This window comes from Dama dama, chromosome 18 (assembly GCF_033118175.1).
Source record: "Dama dama isolate Ldn47 chromosome 18, ASM3311817v1, whole genome shotgun sequence".
NCBI lineage: Eukaryota > Metazoa > Chordata > Mammalia > Artiodactyla > Cervidae > Dama > Dama dama.
This window is the reverse complement of record NC_083698.1, coordinates 111109437-111129160: the sequence shown is the minus strand read 5'-3', so window position 1 is coordinate 111129160 and position 19724 is coordinate 111109437. Positions and strand designations below refer to the sequence as shown.

General features: G+C 54.7%; 1 protein-coding gene across 1 annotated transcript; it reads left to right on the top strand.

The window, feature by feature from the left end:
- Positions 1 to 780: 780 nt before the first annotated feature.
- LOC133073111 (uncharacterized) lies at positions 781 to 19040 on the top strand. The gene is made up of 8 exons (XM_061166580.1): positions 781 to 916; positions 11034 to 11073; positions 11158 to 11185; positions 15434 to 15552; positions 16260 to 16399; positions 16577 to 16947; positions 17062 to 17294; positions 17402 to 19040. The coding sequence occupies exons 1-7, from the start codon at positions 781 to 783 to the stop codon at positions 17212 to 17214; spliced, it is 987 nt and encodes a 328-aa protein (XP_061022563.1). The 3' UTR covers positions 17215 to 17294; positions 17402 to 19040.
- The last annotated feature ends 684 nt before the right edge of the window (positions 19041 to 19724 follow it).

Here is a 19724-nt window from a genome sequence, read left to right as displayed (position 1 = left end):
CTTGAACCTGGGCCTGAAACAGCGCCTGGTGTTGGACTGCCCGCCCCCTCCCGCCCTGCCTCGGGGGGAGCGTGTGTTCACACTCGCAGCTCTCAGCGTTTCCTGAGAGAATCCACACACGTGTGGAGCTTCCGGCGTGCGTGTCTGTGTGCCGCCACCTCTGACTTTGAGTCAAACACACAGGACCAGAGACTTTGAACGGGAATGCGACAGGTCAGCCGTTTTCCTGGGTCAGTTAAGAAACAGAAGGGGTGCCTCGGTGGCCCCTGCTGGGCCAGGGCCGATCGCGAGCGCAGCCTCGCCCCTTGGCCGTCGGGCCTCCCCAGCCGCCCCAGCCCCTCCGTCCCAGTCCTGCTGAACCTCCCCGAGGGCGCTTTGCTGTCCTGGCTCCGCGTGCGGTCAGTCTGCCGTCGCCGGGCACGCCTCGCCTCTCTTCCGCCGGCTAAAAACCTCAAGTGTGATTTTTGACCAGATCCAAACCCTGCTTCTGTGTGTTTCCAGCCATCAGGCCGCCCTCCTCCGCCCCTCGGCTCTGACCCGCCGTGATGACCCCAGGCCCTCTTCCGAGGCTGTCCACACACCTCCCCGTCCTCTCCTCCTTGACCCCCCAGCCAGCAGCTGGGCGCCCCTCCCTGGAGTACAGGGGGCTTCCGCCACTTTGCATGTGCAAGACGCAATCCTGATTTCCCCCGGATCTGTGCCTTTCCTCAGTCTTCATGTCAGTCTCAGCTCCTCTGGAGCCCACCTCTGCTCCAAGCCCCCAGAGTGAGCTTCCCAAGCATGAGTCGGATCCTGACACTGGCCCTCCCTGAGGCCCTTGGCGTTCTGGACACAGGACAAGTCCAGAGCCTGCAGACACCGCCCGAGGGGACCCGGGTGCAGCTCCCTTCCTCCCCCCCTCGACGCAACGATCCAGGTGCTCTTTCAGCAGCATCTCCATGCCCGGTACCCCTCCCGCCTCTGGACCAGCTTCTTCCCATCACTCCATCCTGGCTAGGACATCTCTTCCTCCGAGAGGCTCCTCCCCATCTCTACTCACTCACCTGGCTTTTTTTAAAAAAAATGTTGGTGTGTATTTATTTATTTGGCTGTGCCCAGCCTTAGGTGTGGCATTTAGTTGCAGGATTTTTAGCTGCAGCATGCAAACTCTTAGTTGTGGCATTTAGAATCTAGTCCCCTGACCAGGGATCGAACCTGGGCCCTCTGCATTGGGAGCACGGTGTCTTAGCCGCTGGAACACTGGGGAAGCCCCCCCTCACCTGACTTTATCTTCCTTTCACGTCCCTGGTTACCACCTGCAGCTGTCCCGTGTGATTAACTACCCTCGAGGGAATTGTCTCCCTTCCTCCGTGAATGCAAACTCTGGGAAAACAAGGGCATTGTCTCCACCGCTGTGTTCACCCCGGTTCCTACAAGGATGCCTGGTACACAGATGCATGCAGCAGACAGTTGCAGAAGGAACGAGGGCCGCTGTCTTTCACGCAGGCACCAGCAACCCGACGAGTCAGGGGCCTGCCCTCTGCGTTCTCAGCCCCTAGCACTGAGGGCTTGACAAGTGCTCCTTACATGCAGCGAACACGTCAATAACCCCTTTCGCGTTTAAAGTTTCTCAAAAGAGCGCTGCTCAGAGGTCTTTTACGTTAGATTCTTCTTATCCAAGCTGCCACCTTTGGTTTTGTATACATGAATGTGCTTTCTCAACACTCATGATCAGGATTGCTTTTAAGTTTTAAGAGCACCCTGGGTCTCTGAAGCTAATGAATTTCTTTGCAGTCATCTGAGAAAGGTCCATACTCCTGAGGAAGCGCCCGCATGGCCCCCCTCGGCCCCGAGGTTTGCCATGCTGGTCTGGAACTCACCGCGCAGGAGGAGGACAGGAAGGCTGGAGAGTGGCTGTCAGCATATCTCCACCAGCTCAGTGCTTTAACCGGTGCGTGTTGGGGCCACTGCGTCCTTTCCAGGTGGTAGGAAGGTGACCGAGGAAGCCAGGACCTGGGCCAGGCTGGCTTACTCGCCTCGGGGAGGATGGCGGGGAGCTCCGGGGGTGCTTTGGGGACCGATGCTGAGCAGGTGCTGGACGCGGGAGGGGACAGCACTTAGGGAAGAGTCACAGGAGGGCTGGAAGCAGGAATCACAGACGACAGTGCGGCTAGTGGACCCAGGGCAGCCAATGGGGCTCCGGAGAGCAGCTCAGAGGCTCCGAGTGGTCTGGGTGAGGGGAGGCGCAGGCCGCCCCACGGGCGGGGGGTGCGGCACCCGGGGACCTGCGGGGTGCGGGTGAGGCTTGCATCTGCGACCCCTGACTCGAGCAAGCAGGAGCACTGTGATGCCGTCCAGTGGGTCAGAAATGCAGGCAGGGAGCGAGGCTGGGGGAGAGACGAGCTCAGGGTTTTGTTTTCAGTGGTGATAGAATACACACCACGTAGCACCTAGCAACCAGCCACCTTCCAGCGCAGGATTCTGTGGTTTGACCCGCGGGCGCTCTGTGCGGTTCTCACCAGCACTCCTCTCCAGACGTTGCCACGTTCCTCACCCGAAGCTGTCCCCGTGAAGCTAACTCCCCCTCCCCCAGTCCTTGGCCCCGACCATCTATTTTCTTATCTGTGACTCTGACGACACTAGGGACCTCGTGTAACTGGAATCACATAGTATCTGTCCTTTGATGACGGCTTGTTTCACTAAGCAGCCTATCCTCTGAGTCCATGCATGTTGTGTGTGTGTGTGCCTGCTAAGTCGCTTCAGTCATGTCTGACTTTGCCAACCCATGGACTGTAGCCCGCCAGGCTCCTCTTTCCATGGGCAAGAATAGTGGAGTGGGTTGCCATGCCCTCCTCCAGGGGATCTTTTTGACCCAGGGATCGAACCCAGGTCTCTTACATTTTCCTTCACTGGCGGGAGGTAGCAGGTGTCAGAATGTCCTTACTGTTAAAGTCTGCATAAATATCCCACTGTCTGGATGGGCCACATTTCGCGTATCCATTCATTCATCCATGGACACTGGTTGTTTCCCTCTCTTGGCTGTTGTGAATAAAGAGTGTGGCTCACAGATATCTCCTTGAGACCCTGCTTTCAGTTTCTTCAGGAGTAAGCCTAGACATGGGATGCTGGACCATAATTTTTTGAGGAACGCTATGGAGATGTCGGGGTGGAGGGCGCTAAGCTGGGAAGTGGCATGGGGGCTGCAGGACTGCTGGGAGCTTGTAAACAGAGAGGTTGCTCTGCGGAGGCGGAAGTCAGGATGGATGACTTCAGGGAGGGGGCGGTTCATGGAGATTACAGGCCTGGGTGGACCACAGAAGCCAGGCCTGTTACAGACCCGGCCGTAGTCTTGCATCGCTGGAGGGGGCAAAAGTAGATGCTGGAGACTGTCCGCTTCACTAATGAGGCCTCTTGTGCTTCCCACGACGGCGGGGTGGTGCAGAAAGTGCAGGAGCCCCGCGAAGAGCATAGGCCGCCTTCTGGGAACTGGTTTCCTCAACCATCATGGGTTCAAAGCCACAGCTGCATCCCCTGCTCAGAGCCACGGGCAGAATCAGATGAGACATCTTTGAAAAAGCTTTTTGTTCATTAAGTGCTTTAGTCTCAAGTTATCACACTTATATCAAAGATACCTAGGAAGTGTTGAATCGAGTCAAAGGAAATAAAGAAGGATTTCTAAGCACGCCACCTGCAGATCTTACCCCCTCACTACCCCTCTATGTCCCGGTACCCTCAGCATTATAGAACCTCAATTTTCAAGAGTCTGCCTGCTATTCAGGGGCCTCAGGAGACGTGAGTTCAATCCCTGGGTCAGAAAGATCTGCTGGAGGAGGGAATAGCAACCCACTCCTGTGTTCTCGCCTGGGGAATCCCATGGACAGAGGAGCCTGGCGGGCTACAGTCCGTGGGGTCACAAAGACTGAAGCAATTTACCACACCCCAACATTGCTTGAGACAGGAGGAAAAACGCAAAATTCTAAATCTGTTAGAATTAGCTATGCAGTCAAGTAAAGGAGAACTCCAACTAATAACAGCATGAGAAAGATTGAAGATTCTCTCATAGTCAAGAAACCTGGAAACATAGGGTCCACGGCTAGAAGGGTGCCTCTGGGTTTAGGGAACTCCATTCCTTCTAAGCTACTATTCCAGTCCCAAGTTTAGTTTATTGCCCAATAGAGCTGCCAGAGCACCAGCTGTTAGGTTCATGTTCCAGCCAGAAGGAAGAGAGGGCGAGGAAGATATTACCTTTAAGTACATTTCCTGGAAGATCTGCAGGGCAAGTCTATCTCCATCTCACTGACCTGACCTTGGACACAGACACAATTCACGCTTGAGAACCTGAGAGATGGACTCTTTCTTCCAGGTGGCCCCAGATAGGGTCAAGAATCGGGTGCTCCCTTACGGAGGCAGACAGACAGAATGCATACAGTGGCCCAACAGAGACTGGAAAGAATGGCGTCTTGGAATGATAACAGATGACTAAAATTTGCTGTTGCTTGAAATGCTTTTTGGAAACAGAGTGGGTGATAATGATAATAAAAAAAAAAAGAGATGCTGATGAACTTTGACCCTTGAAAGAATGAGTCTATCTTGAGCCAATACTGGAAAATAATTCCCAGGCATGGGGAAGAAGGATGGCACTCTGATATCTGGTCTGCATTTCTATCCACAGCTGACCATAAACCCTGTTCTGGTGTTTATGACGGGCGTGAGTCAGAATCCTGATGGGGCGGCCAGTGCTATTCCTCCAGGGACACTCCAGAGAATGCGTCCCTGAGTGTGGGCCGCCTCCGTGGGACCTTGCCCCCGCTGGCTCAGCCCAGTCCCCGCATAAGCTGCTCTCCCAGCGTGCTTACCAAGCACATCACTGTTGCTCTCTGGAGAGTGCTGGTGTGGACAGTGACCGCCGGCACCAGAAGCGTCTGGGAGTCTTACAGGAAATGAAGGTGTCTGGTTTCCAGCTCAGATAGTAGAGAATCCGCCTGCAAGGCAGGCAGGGGGGCTTCCCTGGTGGCTCAGCTGGTAAAGAATCCACCTGTAATGCGGGAGACCTGGGTTCGATCCCTGGGTTGGGGAGATCCCCTGGAGAAGGGACAGGCTACCCACTCCAGTATCCTTGCCTGGGGAACCTCATGGACAGAGGAGTCTGGCAGGCTACAGTCCATGGGGTCGCAAAAGGTCTGACACGACTGAGTGATTTTCACTTCACTGCAGTACAGGAGACAGGGGTTCAGTCCCTGGGTCAGGAAGATCCCCTAGAGGAGGGTATGGCAACTCACTCCAGTATTCTTGCCTGGAGAATCCCAGACAGAGGAGCCTGGTGGGCTACAGTCCATGGGGTCGCAGAGGGTTGGACACAACCGAGCAAATACACAACGAAACCAACGGTGACTATAGCTCAGATCCAGCCAGCAGAACCTCTGGGTGCAGGGTCTGGAATGTCTTATTTGAAACAAGCCGGTAGTAAAGTTTGAGAAAGAACCATGTCCCACAGCCACATCTGCTGTAGACAGACAGGGATCTGACGACCGGAAGTGGAATCTGGAGGTTGAGACCGAACTGATGCTTCCCACCAGTTTCTCTAGGTTTTCTCCTTACACTTACGCTGCTGAAAAGGTGCAGGGTTGAGCCCAGGTCCCTGGCCCACAGGTGCCCTCAGGTGGAGCAGGGGGTGTCCACGCCACAGCGATCTCAGGGGTCATCACAGAAGTCAGACGAGGCGCCGGATGCCCAAGTCCGCGCTTTGCTAAGACGCAGTCCCGTTGAGGACTCGTTTTCCATGATTATCATTTCAGTGTTTTTGAGTGTGGCTGTGCTTTCTCGTGTCTGCCTTTTCTTGGATGATCTAGTTTGCGACAAGGAGGTAGCACGGTGCCCTGGTAGGAGCGTGGAGGCACTGCGTTGGGCTGAAAGTGCAATTCTCTGATGAGTAAGAGGTTGAGCAGCTGACCCAGGTCGAGGCCTGTCGCTCCAAGAAAACAACAGGCGGAGAGGTCACCGAGGCCGAGAAACCTGTTGCCCCACACCTGGGCTTCCTGGCCTCATTCCTGGGTGGGCAGTTCCCTCCAACTGCCTGTGACCCAGCACCACCCTCATTCCTCAAGGAAGCCCAGCTCACACCGACAGGGCCTGCTGTTTGCTAAACTTGATCTGGGGTTCTGTCCAGATCAAGGAAGGCCCTGCCTTCCTTGCCTGACCCACGACCCTGGCTGACATCTCTTATTTTCTTGGTCCTTTGTAAGAGCATAAATACCCTCGGCGGGTAAGTCACTGAATGGTAATACCAGGGACAGGCCCCAGCAGAAGCCAACAAGCTCGGGTCTGACCAGTGTCAAGTCCAAAGTTACCTGAAGAAAGCTTTTTTTATTTTTGCAATTGGTGAAATATCAGACAAGTGTTTGCTTAACAGGAAAACACTTAACATTCTAGTAGGAAAGAACTTGCATTCGATTGTTGCAAAGTCCTTCAGGCCAGAACATCCCAGACAAGTCTTCTGGAAACACGGCTGGAATGATTTTTATTACACTTAACCAGGTTCAGAATTTGAGGTAATTCAGATACCAATACCTCTGGCTTCCCAGGTGGCACTGGTGGTAAAGAACCTACCTGCCAAGCGGGAGACGCCGGAGATGTGGGTTCGATTCCTGGGTTGGGAAGATTCCCCTGGAGAAGGAAATAGCAACCCACTCCAGTGTTCTTGCCTGGAAAATTCCATGGACAGAAGAGCCTGGGGACTACTGTCCATGGGGTCACAAAGAGTCAGACAGGATGGAAGTGACGCAGGACGAGATACCAGTTGGCCTAAAGTTAACTTCATCACTGTCGATGGTCTAAGATTCGCCAGCAAATATCTAAATTATTCGGCAATGTGTTTTCAAGTCCTTTACAAGCAATTTTTCAATGTCTGACCTGAAATGCTAGTTGATTAGAGGCCCAAGGCCGTGGCTAAGGCACAATCAAGTGTGAGAGTTGAGTCCGGGAGCTGTCTCTTGCTCGCCCTCTGGCCTTGATCCCTTGGAGCTGTTTACTCACCTGTCAGATGGGAGGGTAGTTACTTCAAAGGCACTCTCAGCCCTGAACACCATCAAGGCTCCGTAATAAACCTTTCAAGCTTCCGCCTCTGCTTCAACTCCACCACCCAGGACTCTGTTTGTCTGCTTTGGGGAAACGCGCAAAGGGCATCGCCAATTTCTGCTGTCAGTGATATTAATGGTGTTACTGGGCTGTGTTGATATAAAGCCAGCAAGAAACAAATAGATGGCCAAGCGTAGGGATGAACAGAAAACAGCCCAACGTTAGGCCGGAAAGCGGGACAGACCCATCAGGTACAGCCTCCTGTCCCCGCCATCACTTCTCTGCACCCTGGTACCACGGTCCTGGGGTGAGTGAGGGGGGCTCTGTGAGTTTTGCTGCTTTAACAAATTATCACAAATCCCACGGCTTCAAACATAAACAAATTATCTCACGCTTCTGTCATCCACAAGTCTAGTTCAGTCCCCATTGGGCTAAAAGGAAGGCGTTGGAGAGCTGGCTGCCGGTGGAAACTGTAGTGGAGGACTGCCTCCTGGCCCTCTTCAGCTTCTAGGGCCCACCGCCCACGTTCCTTGGCTTGTGGTCCTTGCTCCTGCCCTGGCTCCTGCCGCAGGGTCTCCCTCTGACTTTCCTCCTGCTTCCCTTTTCCCCTCCTCAGGGCCCTGGAGACTCTCCCTACTTAAGGTCATCTGACTGGCACCCTGAATTCATCTGCATCATTAATTTTCTTTTCCCATGCAACCTCAGATACAGGTTCTGGGGAGCAGGACATGGACCCTTTGAGGGTCATTATTCAGCCAACCACTGGACCAAACTCGGATGATGCAGTTTGGGTTTCTGCTGGTTAAGATGCAAAGACCAGGTGGCCTTGCCAAAGCAGCCATCGTGGCCAGCCAGGGATGACCGTGTCCGCCCCTCACTTTGGGCTCTGGGCCAGCAGTTAACTCCTCGCTCTGGAGTTGGCCCCATGACTTCTGTGTGTTGTGCTATACTCAGTCACGTCCGACTCTTTGTGACCCCATGGACTGTAGCCCACCAGGCTCCTCTGTCTGTGGAATTTTCCAGGCAAGAATATTGGAGCTGGTTGCCATTTTCTACTCCAGGGGAATCTTCCTGACCCAGGGATCAAACCCGAGTCTCGTGTGTCTCCTGCACTGGCAGGCGGATTCTTTACCGCCACGCCACCTGGTAAGCGCTGTCCCCATGACTTGCTTCTTGTTAAATCTTGAGGAATCCCATGCTTTGCAGTGGCTGAGGCCCGTTCATCTTTGCTCCGGCCCTCATCGGAGTCAATGCCCTCGGTCTCCGTGGTGCTGAGCCAGAGCCAGGGTGCTGATCCTCCAGAAGACAGACTCCAGGTGCAGAAACACACGCAGACGGAGTGGCATCCAGACTGCAGCCTGGGGCATCCTGTTAAATCTTGTGTGGTGCCCTGGGGTGTGCACAGGCCCCAGTGTCTGAATCCCCAGGGGTGCTGGGTTAACAGGTACAGCCCTGCCCCCTACCCGCCCCCCAGCCCTGCAGAGTCAGGGTCTGTGCTCCGTGGGGCTGGGAAGATGCAGTCTGCCACCTTTCTGTGTGATTCTTATGCACAAGGGAGTTTAGGAGCCTCAGCATATGGACAGAGCCCCCCGGCAAGGTAGCCAGGCGGACAGTCCAGTCGAACACGAGCAGAGAAGGCCCAGGAGGCTGTACTGGGCCACGCCCTTCAACAGGGATGTTCAACGGGCTATTTCATCCTCTTCCGCTAGCATAACAGGGATCAAGGCGAGGGTTTTTGTCGTGTAGTTGCTAAGTCGTGTCTGACTCTTTGTGACCCCACAGACTGCAGCACACCAGGCCTCCCTGTCCTTCAGCATCTCTTGGAATTTGCTCAAACTCATGTCAGTGATGCCATCCAACCATCTCATCCTCTGTCATCCCCTTCTCCTCCTGCCTTCAATCTTTCCCAGCATCAGGATCTTTACCAATGAGTTAGCTCTTCGCACCAGGTGGCCAAAGGGTTGGAGCTTTGGCTACAGCATCTGTCCTTCCAATGAATATTCAGGGTGGATTTCCTTTGGAATTGACTGGTTGGATCTCCTTGCAGCCCAAGGGACTCTCAAGAGTCTTCTCTAGCACCATAGTTCAAAAGCATCAATTCTTCGGTGCTCAACCTTCTTTATGGTCCAACTCTCACATCCATACATGACTACTGGAAAAACAGTAGCTTTGACTAGATGGACCTTTGTCAGGAAAAGGTGAGGGTGACACTCACAAATTCCTGAACCTTGGATTGAGGTTAATCTGGAGCCAGTTTAAGAAGCAAAGGTGTGTGGTGATCCATGGTGTATTGCAGAAAATGGACCCTCCATGTAGTTTTATCATGAGGGTTTGGGGTAGAATTAGTCATTGTTGGAGTCATGAAGGAATTGGCCACATGCAAGAACTTCCTTCTACCTAAATATTTTTGTGGTGTCAATGTGTTTCTTTCTTTTGTTTGTAGAGACAATTTTTTTCTAATCTTTTTCACATTAAGATTCATGGGCATTGCCTGTGCCAATAAAAACCCGCCCCGAACATAACTCATAAGGAGTGCAGACTACGCCATTGTATGAATGAGTCATCATTGATCTAAACATCCCTTTTGTTGGGTCTTTAGTTGAGTGACATATTCTTCTTGACCAAGGCTTTTGTTGACACACATGGACATGACAGTTGGTGGTAGAGCCTGCTGGGTTGCCTAACAGGGAATTCATTCCCTTTTGCCTAGACTGATGTTGTTTAGGGTGTGTCATGTAGAATTGCCAAGATAACCAGAGTTTAGACATTTTCATGAACATCAGTCTCATTGACCCCACAAAGTATGCCTCCGTGGGTACAGGATCAGACAGCTCATTGGCCGGACACCCCCCACCTCCACTCCCCCTCAGCCAATCACCACGCAGTGTGCTGGAGAAGTTGCTGAGTGGACAGACAGAGCGTCAGTCCTGGGGAGATGGCATTCCGGAGTCTGACAGCCGAATGTCAGGAGGTGGGGCGGGGGGACCAGACGGCCAGCATTTTAGGCTTTTCTCTGCTTTTTCGTCTGGCCAGGATCAGAGCTCACGGCCAGTTGGCGCCTTGAGGTTCAGCCCTGCTTCACTTCCCCAGGAGATAAGTGTTTGAGTGTGTGATGCTCACTGTTCCTCTTCTTCTTCTTTAAAATTAAAAATTTCAGTTGAGGTCAAGCTGACATATGATGTCGAGTCCATCTCCGGTCTACAGGGTGAGCTGAGTTGAGATTTTTCTGTATTGTGAAATGATCACCAGCATAAGTCTAGTTGACACCGTCTCCTCACACAGATACAGACTCTGTTTTCCTTGTGATGAGGCCTTTAAGACCTACTCTTTTCAGTTCAGTTCAGTCGCTTAGTCCTGTCTGACTCTTTGCAACCCCATGGACTGCAGCACGCCAGGCCTCCCTATCCATCACCGACTCCCAGAGCTTACTCAAACTCATGCCCATGGAGTCAGTGATGCCATCCAACCAACTCATCCTCTGTTGTCCCCTTCTCCTCCCGCATTCAGTCTTTCCCAGCATCAGGGTCTTTTCAAATGAGTCAGCTCTCTGCATCAGGTGGCCAAAGTATTGGAGTTTCAGCTTCAGCATCAGTCCTTCTAACGAATATTCAGGACTGATTTCCTTTAGGATGGACTGGTTGGATCTCCTTGCAGTCCAAGGGACTCTCGAGAGTCTTCTCCAACACCACAGTTCAAAAGCATCAATTCTTCGGTGCTCAGCTTTCTTTATAGTCCAACTCTCACGTTCATAAACGACTACTGGAAAAACCATAGCCTTGACTAGATGGACCTTTGTTGGCAAAGTAATGTCTCTGCCTTTTAATATGCTGTCTAGGTTGTCCTACTCTCTTAGCAGCTTTTGAATATGCAGCCCCATGTCCGAACTGCGGTCGCCACGCTGTACACACATCTTAGGACGTGTGCACCTTAAAACCGGCCCCTAGACCCCCTCCCCAGCGGTGTCCCTGCTGTCTCGGTAGAGGCACGCCTGGCGCTGGGCCAGAGGCTGCTGGGGCCGATGTGAGAGAGACACCGGCTGGCTCCCACTCGAGTGCCCCCCCTTCCCGGGGCCTCATCCCCCGTGCCCCTCACCCCCTTGCACAGAGTGACCCCGTCCTGCGTCCACCTGCCTGTACCCAGAAAGGGCTCCCTTCATCTCAAAGCGGACAGTTTCTGCAGTTTGACCTTCCACCTTGAACCAGGACCTTTGGCTAAAATGAAGCCACTCCCTTCCCGAGAGCTTGGGTGACTCCGTGCCAGGGAAAGGGCCTCAGGGACCGGGGTGGTAGGCACCACCGTGCCCGGGGGCCTAGGAACCACAGAAGCCAGAGCAGCCCCCGCACCCCGCCTCCCCCCAGCACCCACCTCTCCCCTCCTCCTCTCCCTGCCTCGGGCACCCCTTGTCTCTGCCTCTCTCTCTCTGTCTCTGCTCCCCTCTGCTTCTCTGACTCCTTGGGCGCTCTGCATGCCTGCTTCCTCTGGTCAGTGACCCCTTGCCCCCTGGGGGCTTCCCCGTGGGGTCTTCACAGCCTGAACCTGCCCTGACCTTCCCCCCACCACCCCCAGGAAGGTCTCCAGGAGGTGCCTGGCCCGCCCAGGTGTCTGCCCCGGGCTGCTTAGTGGCCTGGCCGGCGTGGCTCCTGGCACCCACTCAGCAGACGGCTGAGGTCACCCTCTGCGGCCCTTGGCGACGGTCAGAGCTCTCCCCGCTTCTGTGTGCTGCTCCTTCCTCTCCCTCCGCGGGCCTGGCCGCCCGCAGGGCCTCAGTGGCTCCCGTGTTGAAAGGGGTGGAGATTCTCCAATGCTGTTCGCTCGTCCAGCGCTCGCACTTACACTCCCCTGTGCAGGACAGGACCGGAGGGTCTTTGTGGCCCGCCAGGCTCCCCTGTCCATGGAATTTTCCAGGCAAGAATACTGGGCTGGGTTGCCATTTCCCGCTCCAGGGGATTTTCCTGACTCAGGGATCGAACCTGCGTCTCTTGCGTCTCTGGCATTAGCAGGCAGATTCTTTACCGCCACCTGGGAAGCCCCTTATGTATATAAAACCCCAACTAAATACAGGGTGGGCCTCAGAGGCCCCTCTGCATCTGCCTTCAGTTTATGCTGCAGAAAAGCAGGAAGTGGCACCTCTCACTGGACTCGGACAGCAGATCAGGTGTGCCCCTGGCTCTCAAGGGTTCACTCCTCCCCTGGTAGCTTGTGCCCCATGCTACTTGGGCAAGGCACGGGCAAACAAGGCGGGACGTCCACCTTCCCTCCTGGCTGGCCCTCCCCTCCCCGAGGCACTTCTGCTTTTGCCTTCCCGAGCATTCTTCCAGGGGTGGGATGAGGGCATCCTGATCCTCTCAGGTGATGTTTATTCATGGCACGCTCGATTCCCCCAGGCTCATCTCTGCAAACCTTTCCAGGGTTGTTACAGAGAATCTAAAAGGCTGCGGCCCTCAGCTTTGATCTGACTGCTTAATTGCCTTTACTAATCACACCACATCAAGTAGATAAAAATAGCCTCCAGGGTCGGGAGTGAGTGAGTCCCCCTCACGTGGGGTTGAGGGGCAGCCGGCCTGAGATCTCATGTTCTCCTGGTGGCCAGCTGCCTGAAATCATGGCTCTGATTAAGTAAGCCAGCCATGACCGCTAGAGCTGTACTAACATCTTGACCTTGGGTTTTGAAGTATTTACTTATGGAGAAGCAGAGTGAAAGTGGGGAGGTGCTTCCTGGAAAAGATTTCTAGTCTATTTTCTTGGGCTCCAACATCACTGCAGATGGTAACTGCAGCCATGAAATTAAAAGAGGCATGCTCCTTGGAAGAAAAGTTATGACCAAACTAGAGACCATATTAAAAAGCAAGCAGAGACATTACTTTGCCAACAAAGGTCCATCTAGTCAAAGCTATGGTTTTTCCAGTAGTCATGTATGGATATGAGACTTGGACCATAAAGAAAGTTGAGTGCCAAAGAATTGGTGCTTTTGAACTGTGGTGTTGGAGAAGACTCTTGAGAGTCCCTTGGACTGCAAGGAGATCCAACCAGCCCATCCTAAAGGAAATCAGTCCTGAATATTCATTAGAAGGACTGATGCTGAAACTCCAATCCTTTGTCTACCTGATGCGAAGAACTGACTCAATGGAAAAGACCCTGATGCTGGGAAAGATTGAAGGCAGGAGGAGAAGGGGACGACAGAAGATGAGATGATTGGATGGTATCGCTGACTCGATGGACATGAGTTTGAGTAAGCTCCGGGAGTTGGTGATGGACAGGGAGACCTGGCGTGCTGCGGTCCGTGGGGTCGCAGAGTCGGACATAACTGAGCAACTGAACTGAACTGAACTGAACTTATGGAGAAGCAGAGCAAAAGCCGGGAGGTGCTTCCTGGAAAAGCTGTTTCCCTACATGCTCCCTTCCCAAAGTGGAAAGGCCCGCTGTCCCCGCCCCCTGCCTCTCCCATCTCTGTCTTGTCTCTCTCCCTCCCACCTCCCCTCTCCCAGGGTTTTCTCAGAGTTTTCTCTTAAAGCAAAACTTCTGAATCACGGGCTTCTGGTTCTGAGCCCCGGTCAGTGCTTCTGCTTACCTGGGGGGTTCATCCCCGCCTCCTCATCTGAGTAGCGGCCCCTGCCTGTGGCTCTAACCAGCTAACCCAGAAAGTCTGCTGGTCACTTACACAGATGACCCTGCAGAGGGAAAGATGCTGGATCAAGAAAGAGAGGCAAGTGTCAGGAGACCGGCTGCTCCTCTGTTTCCCCAGGAGGCAAAGAAGGGCTCAGCCCAAGAGGACAAGCATCTGAGGTTTTGAATAAGGTGAGAATTTCACAGTCAAGTATCAAGTGCCTCGGGATGTGGCTTCAAGAGGTGATTAAGGCAAATGAGGATTCATGGGTGGGCCCTGATCTGTTCTCACCAGTGTCCTGATAAGAAGAGGGATCAGGACACTGTCAAACAGAGGGACGGCCACGGGAGGACACGGGAGGAGAGGCATCTACGCAGCAATGAGAGACGCCTTGGGAGGAATCAGCTCTGCCCATGCCTCGTTCTTGGACTTCTCACCTCTAGAAATGTGAGAAAACACATTTCTGTGAGTAAGCCACTGAGTCATGGTGTGTTACAGCAGCCCTAGCAAACTCACACTCACACACACACTCACACACACTCATACACACATGTACACACACTCACACACACACACACAACCCCCCACACTCACACACACACTCACATATACACAACCCCCCCACACTCACACACATGCACACACTCACACATACATATACACTCACACACACATACACACTCACACATACTCATACACATGCACACACATGTACACACACTCACACACACACAGTCACATACACACAACCCCCCCACACTCTCGCACACATGCACACACACACACGTACACACACTCACACACACTCATACACACATGCACACACATGTACACCCACTCATATACACACACACAACCCCCACACACTCTCACACACACATACTCACATACACACAACCCCCCCCACACTCTCACACACATGCACACACACACACACACACACTCACATACACACACACACAAGCCAGGCATCTATAAGCCATGGGAGACAGTAACTTCTGTGACTGGAAACCACGGGGCCAGGACGTGGCAGACTGTTCTTAAACGGCACGTGGGGTTCAGAGCAGATGTGGGCCCGGGAGGTTGCCGTAGTCCCTCTGGGCCTTTGGTTGTGTGAGCAGCACGGCCCGTAGGCTGAGCCTGAATTCCGCAGCCTGCCTGCCTGGACTGGACCCTGACCCTGTCCCTGGCCAGCTGCGTGTCCGGGAGCAAGTGTCCTGAACTCCTCTGTAAGCAGGGTTAATGACAATGCTCGCTTCTTAGCATTATAAAAAGTCAGTTAATATTTGCAAAGGACTTAGAAGAGCGCCTGGAGAATGGGAAGCGGGGTGTGTTTACTGTCCTCATCTCACCTGAGAGGCTCAGGTGATGAGCACACAGGACGCTGGCTTGCTGGGGGTGGGGGTGGGGTGCGGATCAGGGTCCTCGGCTCTGTCCTCAAGTGCTCGGTCTCGGGACCTCTTCACACTCAGAAGTGCCCGAGGGCCCCAGAGGGCATCCGTGTATGTGAGTGGTATCCCGTGATATCTATCATACTAGAAACTACCAATCAGAGTTTCACCATATTACAAAATTAAACTGAGAACATTTTAAAACACTTCTTCATTTATTTAAAAATAATAATCATAAACCCTTTATATTTTAACATAAATATTTTATGACAAACAGCAATAGTTGCAGTTTTGCAAACCTCTTTCCCGTCTGGCTTAATAGAAGACGCTGGGTTCTTTCCTGCCTGCTTCTGCAGTCCATCTGCCCTGACGTGTTACTTTGGAGGAGGAGGTGCAGATCTTAAGAGCTGCGGACATCCGCTGGGGCCCGGAAGGGCTGCGGGCCCCCTGGAGGCTGTCTGGGCCCGGGTTGAGGTTCCAAGGTGCTCCGCAGAGCCTGAGGCGGTAAGGCAGCGGCAGGGGCGGCTCCCCGACCTTCAGTCAAAATAGCTCCGTTGCCGGCAGGCTCTGACTGGGGCCGTGGGGCTGTTCTGGGAGGTTCCACCGGGGAACCCAACGGGGCCCTGGCAGGGGAGGGCTAGAGGCCCAGGAGGGCAAGGCGAGGCAGCTGTGTGTGCCGGCGGAGCGCTGCACCACCTGGGGCGCCTCCACCCGACCTAGGGAAGCTCCACGGGCAGCTTCGCAGAGGATGGTGGGGCAGAGGTGGGGGCTATGGGCTCACACAGGGCCACGGCGCAGCTGTCCAGGGGGCCCCCAGGACCCCCGAGCACCCCCTCCCTGAGCCCCGGGTCCCCAGAGCTCCCCCTCCCTGGAGCTGGCCCCACACCAGGCTCCCAGCTGTCCAGAGGGAACAGCGATTCAGTCCGGGTGACCTGACTCCACACCTGCCCCCCCCCCCGCCGGGCACCTGCCCCCTTAGGCAAGTCCCTTAGTGTCCCCGGCAGCGGCAGCAGCGTGCTGAGACCCCACTGACCTGTGTGAGCAGGACCCCAGGCGTGTCTGGCCTTCCTTGCCGCTTCCAGGCCTGGGGGCTCAGTCCATGCTGAGGCTAAGACCCGCTGTGTCAAGCCTGCTGTCCATGCGGGCTTCCCGGAGGCGGCCAGCGTCCTGGGGCCCCCAGGGTCACGCTGACCGGCCCCTTCACTGGCCAGGCGGTCATTGTCGCATCCTCGCCGAGCGGGGTCAGGAGGCCATGGGAGCTGCAAGCTTCAGAGCAGTAAGTACAGAGGGGAGCCAGAGTCTGCCGAGAGGACCAGTAACAGAGATCACCGCGCAGGTTTATGCCTTCATGGTAAGGAACTGGTTCCCTTGAGTGCGGAGGCTGTGGGGTCCCCTGATCGGCCGTCTGCCAGGGACACGTGGGTGGGAGACGCAGGCTGGGTGCAGAGGGGAACCCAGGTCCCCGCTGCAAATAGATGCAGGGAGGGGGGTCTCCCTCACCCCGCTTTTGCTCTGTCCCGGCCTCCAGCAGGTTGGACGAGGCCCCCCCACGTGGGGAGGACTGTCTGCTGTAGTCAGGCTACAGATTCAAGTGTTCACCCGGGAACACCCTCACCGACACACCCAGCATACCATCCAAGTGTCCGGGCGCCCGCCATCCAGCCAAGCTCAAGTGTGAAATCAAACACCTCCCTCGGTGGAGGCGGCCCGGTCTCAGTGAGTGGTGGGGCCTGGGCCAGCCCGTCGGCCTGCCCTCTTCCCGACCCGGCGAGCAGGACCTCCCTGACCACTGGCTCCTTCCAGCCGAGAGGCAGGCCCTCACTCTCCATCGGGTACCGCCCGTGGCAACCAGAATCCTTCCATCCATGGTCCCAGTTTCTAGGCCATCTGCTTGTTTTGGTAACTTTCCCCAGAAATTTGCTTCCAAGAAGCCCCAGCTGAAATCAGTGCTGACATCTCTATAGTCCATCCAAACGGAGAACCGGGCTTCTCCACCTTCTCTTCTGTTCCCAGGCTTTGCCACTCACAGGACTACTAACTGCAGTGAGGTGCCTCTGTGCTAGGGGAAGGGCCCCCCAGCCACCGGGGGATGGGGCCCGGAGAAGTAAAGGCAGAGGTCTGGATCCTTCCGTCCAAGCCGCCCCGCTCTCCCCACTGGCTGCTTGATGAAAGGTCAGGAAGCAGAACAAACTCTCCGCAGATATCATCGTCAATTGAGATAAACATCAAGTTTATTGACCTAAGAGGTAAATATTGACGGCACTTCAATACCACATCAATCTTCACCTCTAGGGACAACCCAGCCTGAAAGTGCAGTTGGGATTCATGTGCTTAAACCCACCCATGTCCACAGCAGGCGTACGGGCCATCCCCACAGCCCCGGAAAACCTGAAGACGTGGTGTCGGTCCGTTTCCGGAGGCAGCAGGCTCTAGTGCCGGCGGGAGCCCTAAGTCAGGAGGGAGCACTGACCACTGATCCTACGGTGCTGGGGGCCGAGGCGGCACCCCCAGAGCAGAGCAGAGACCGCCCGGCACATTCTGGGGGAGGTTCGCCCGAGAGGAGATGATGGTTCCCGCCAGAAATGCACCAAGGACCCGCCCGCCAGCCTGGCCTTGTCGCGGGCACCTGCATGGCATGTCATCGCCGGGCGTCTCCCCTCTCCCGGCTTCTCTGCTCTGGGCGGGACTGGTGTGGACTGTTGTCTTCGAAAGAGAAGCCGCGGCAGGTGTAGACGATGACAACAGGATTATCCGGGGAAAGAAGCCAAGTGTTCAGGTTGGGTGACTCTACCTGTTAATGACCCCGCCCCCAGCTGTGGTGTTCCCGGGAAAGGTTGACGTTGGTCCCTTTTGAAGGGGGGTGGTCCTGAGCCCACCTGTCCACGCCACCCATCCTGGCTGTGTGTCTGCCCACCCAGCTCCATCTCCCCACCCTTCACCAGACAGAGAACCATCCAGAGGGCCAGAAGATCCCCTGTCCTCAAGGTCACAGCTTCCTGCTCCAAGTTCAGCATGTTTTCACCCAAAGCCGCCACCCCAGGCTACATGCCCACTGCTGACCACTTGCCACCAAGGCTCTCATCCCAGGAGGGGCCCTGCCCCCTGAGATCTTGCCCCTCCTGAGAGCAGCCCAATGCCGCTTGCCCACTGGAGGCCCTGGCTGGGCCCTGGTCCTCCCCGGGGCCCCCCAGCGTCTGAGCCCACGTTTCCTCGTCAGTGAGTGAGTTCTGGCACATTCTGCCTTCAGAAGTTCATTATAAAGAGGCAGAAAGTGAAAGTGAAGTCATTCAGTCGTGTCCAACTCTTTGTGACCCCATGGACTGTAGCCCACCAGGCTACTCTGTCCATGGGACTCTCCAGGCGAGAATACTGGAGTGGGTTGCCATTTCCTCCTCCAGGGGATCTTCCCAATAGGGATGGAACCCGGGTCTCCCGCATTGTAGGGAGACACTTTTACCGTCTGGGCCACCAGGGAAGTCAAAAGAGGCAGAAGACACTATCAATAACCGAGGCACGAGGCTTGTTCAGAGAGGCTGCCCTGGTGACGGGAGGTGGAAGGACGCAGTCACTACAGCCATCCCCGGCATGTTGGAGGCTTCCCCCAGGACCGGCTCGCGCTCCCAGACCCCAGCCGTGCCCGGGGCTCGGGCGTGACCACACAGCGGAGGCCCTTGGAGCTGCCGTGTCCAGACACCGGGCCCCTGCCCACCAAGCCCGCGTCTCCAGCTGCAGCTCAGCTTTTGAGCCACCTGTGCGTCGACTGTCAGGCTCCCAGGCGGGAGGCCCCCCGAGCTCCTGGTGGCCGACCCCATGACCCCAGGCTCCCCTCTGTCTGTAAGGCCTCCCGCCTCCCCATGAGGCTCCTTCTGCTGACCAGCCCAGTCTCTCCAGGCTTCTTCTTCCCCTCCATCCTCTAATTTAAAAAGCCCGTGTTAATAAATGAACAAATCTCATTGTACAAAAATTCATAAAATACACGTAAGAAAAAATAAAAGCCCTTCTTCCATGCCTTCCATCTGCTCTCCTCCCCAGCGTGGCCACCATGATCTACGGCCAGTTTTCCCACCAGACGTTTTGCTGTGAAGATACCTGCATGTATCATTACAGCTAAACAAATCATGATTATGGTTTCTCTGATTTTATATAAATGGTGTCAGGCCATAGACAGGAGTCTATCGTTCAGTTGAGTTCAGTTGCTCAGTGGTGTCTGACTCTTTGCGACCCCAAGAACTGCAGCATGCCAGGCCTCCCTGTCTATCACCAACTCCTGGAGTCTACTCAAACTCATGCCCATTGAGTCGGTGATGCCATCCAGCCATCTCATCCTCTGTCATCCCCTTCTCCTCCTGCCTTCAATCCCTCCCAGCATCAGGGTCTTTTCTAATGAGTCAACTCTTCGCATGAGGTGGCCAAAGTATTGGAGTTTCAGCTTCAGCATCAGTCCTTCCAATGAACACCCAGGACTTATCTCCTTCAGGATGGACTGGTTGGATCTCCTTGCAGTCCAAGGGACTCTCAAGAGTCTTCTCCAACACCACAGTTCAAAAGCATCGATTATTTGGCGCTCAGCTTTCTTCACAGTCCGACTCTCACATCCATACATGAGTACATAGCTTTGACTAGGGGTCTGTAACTTGTCCTTTTATGTAACAAGCTGACATAAGAGCTTTCAGATT

What these genes read in the sequence shown, in the direction of transcription:
- LOC133073111 (XM_061166580.1), top strand. Translation starts at nt 781, where the DNA reads ATGAGTCGGATCCTGACACTGGCCCTCCCTGAGGCCCTTGGCGTTCTG. An exon ending in CGTCCTGCGTCCACCTGCCT is followed by an intron (nt 11,186 to 15,433) that starts GTACCCAGAAAG and finishes GTTACTTTGGAG; the next exon opens with GAGGAGGTGCAGATCTTAAG. An exon ending in TAGGCCATCTGCTTGTTTTG is followed by an intron (nt 16,948 to 17,061) that starts GTAACTTTCCCC and finishes TTCTGTTCCCAG; the next exon opens with GCTTTGCCACTCACAGGACT.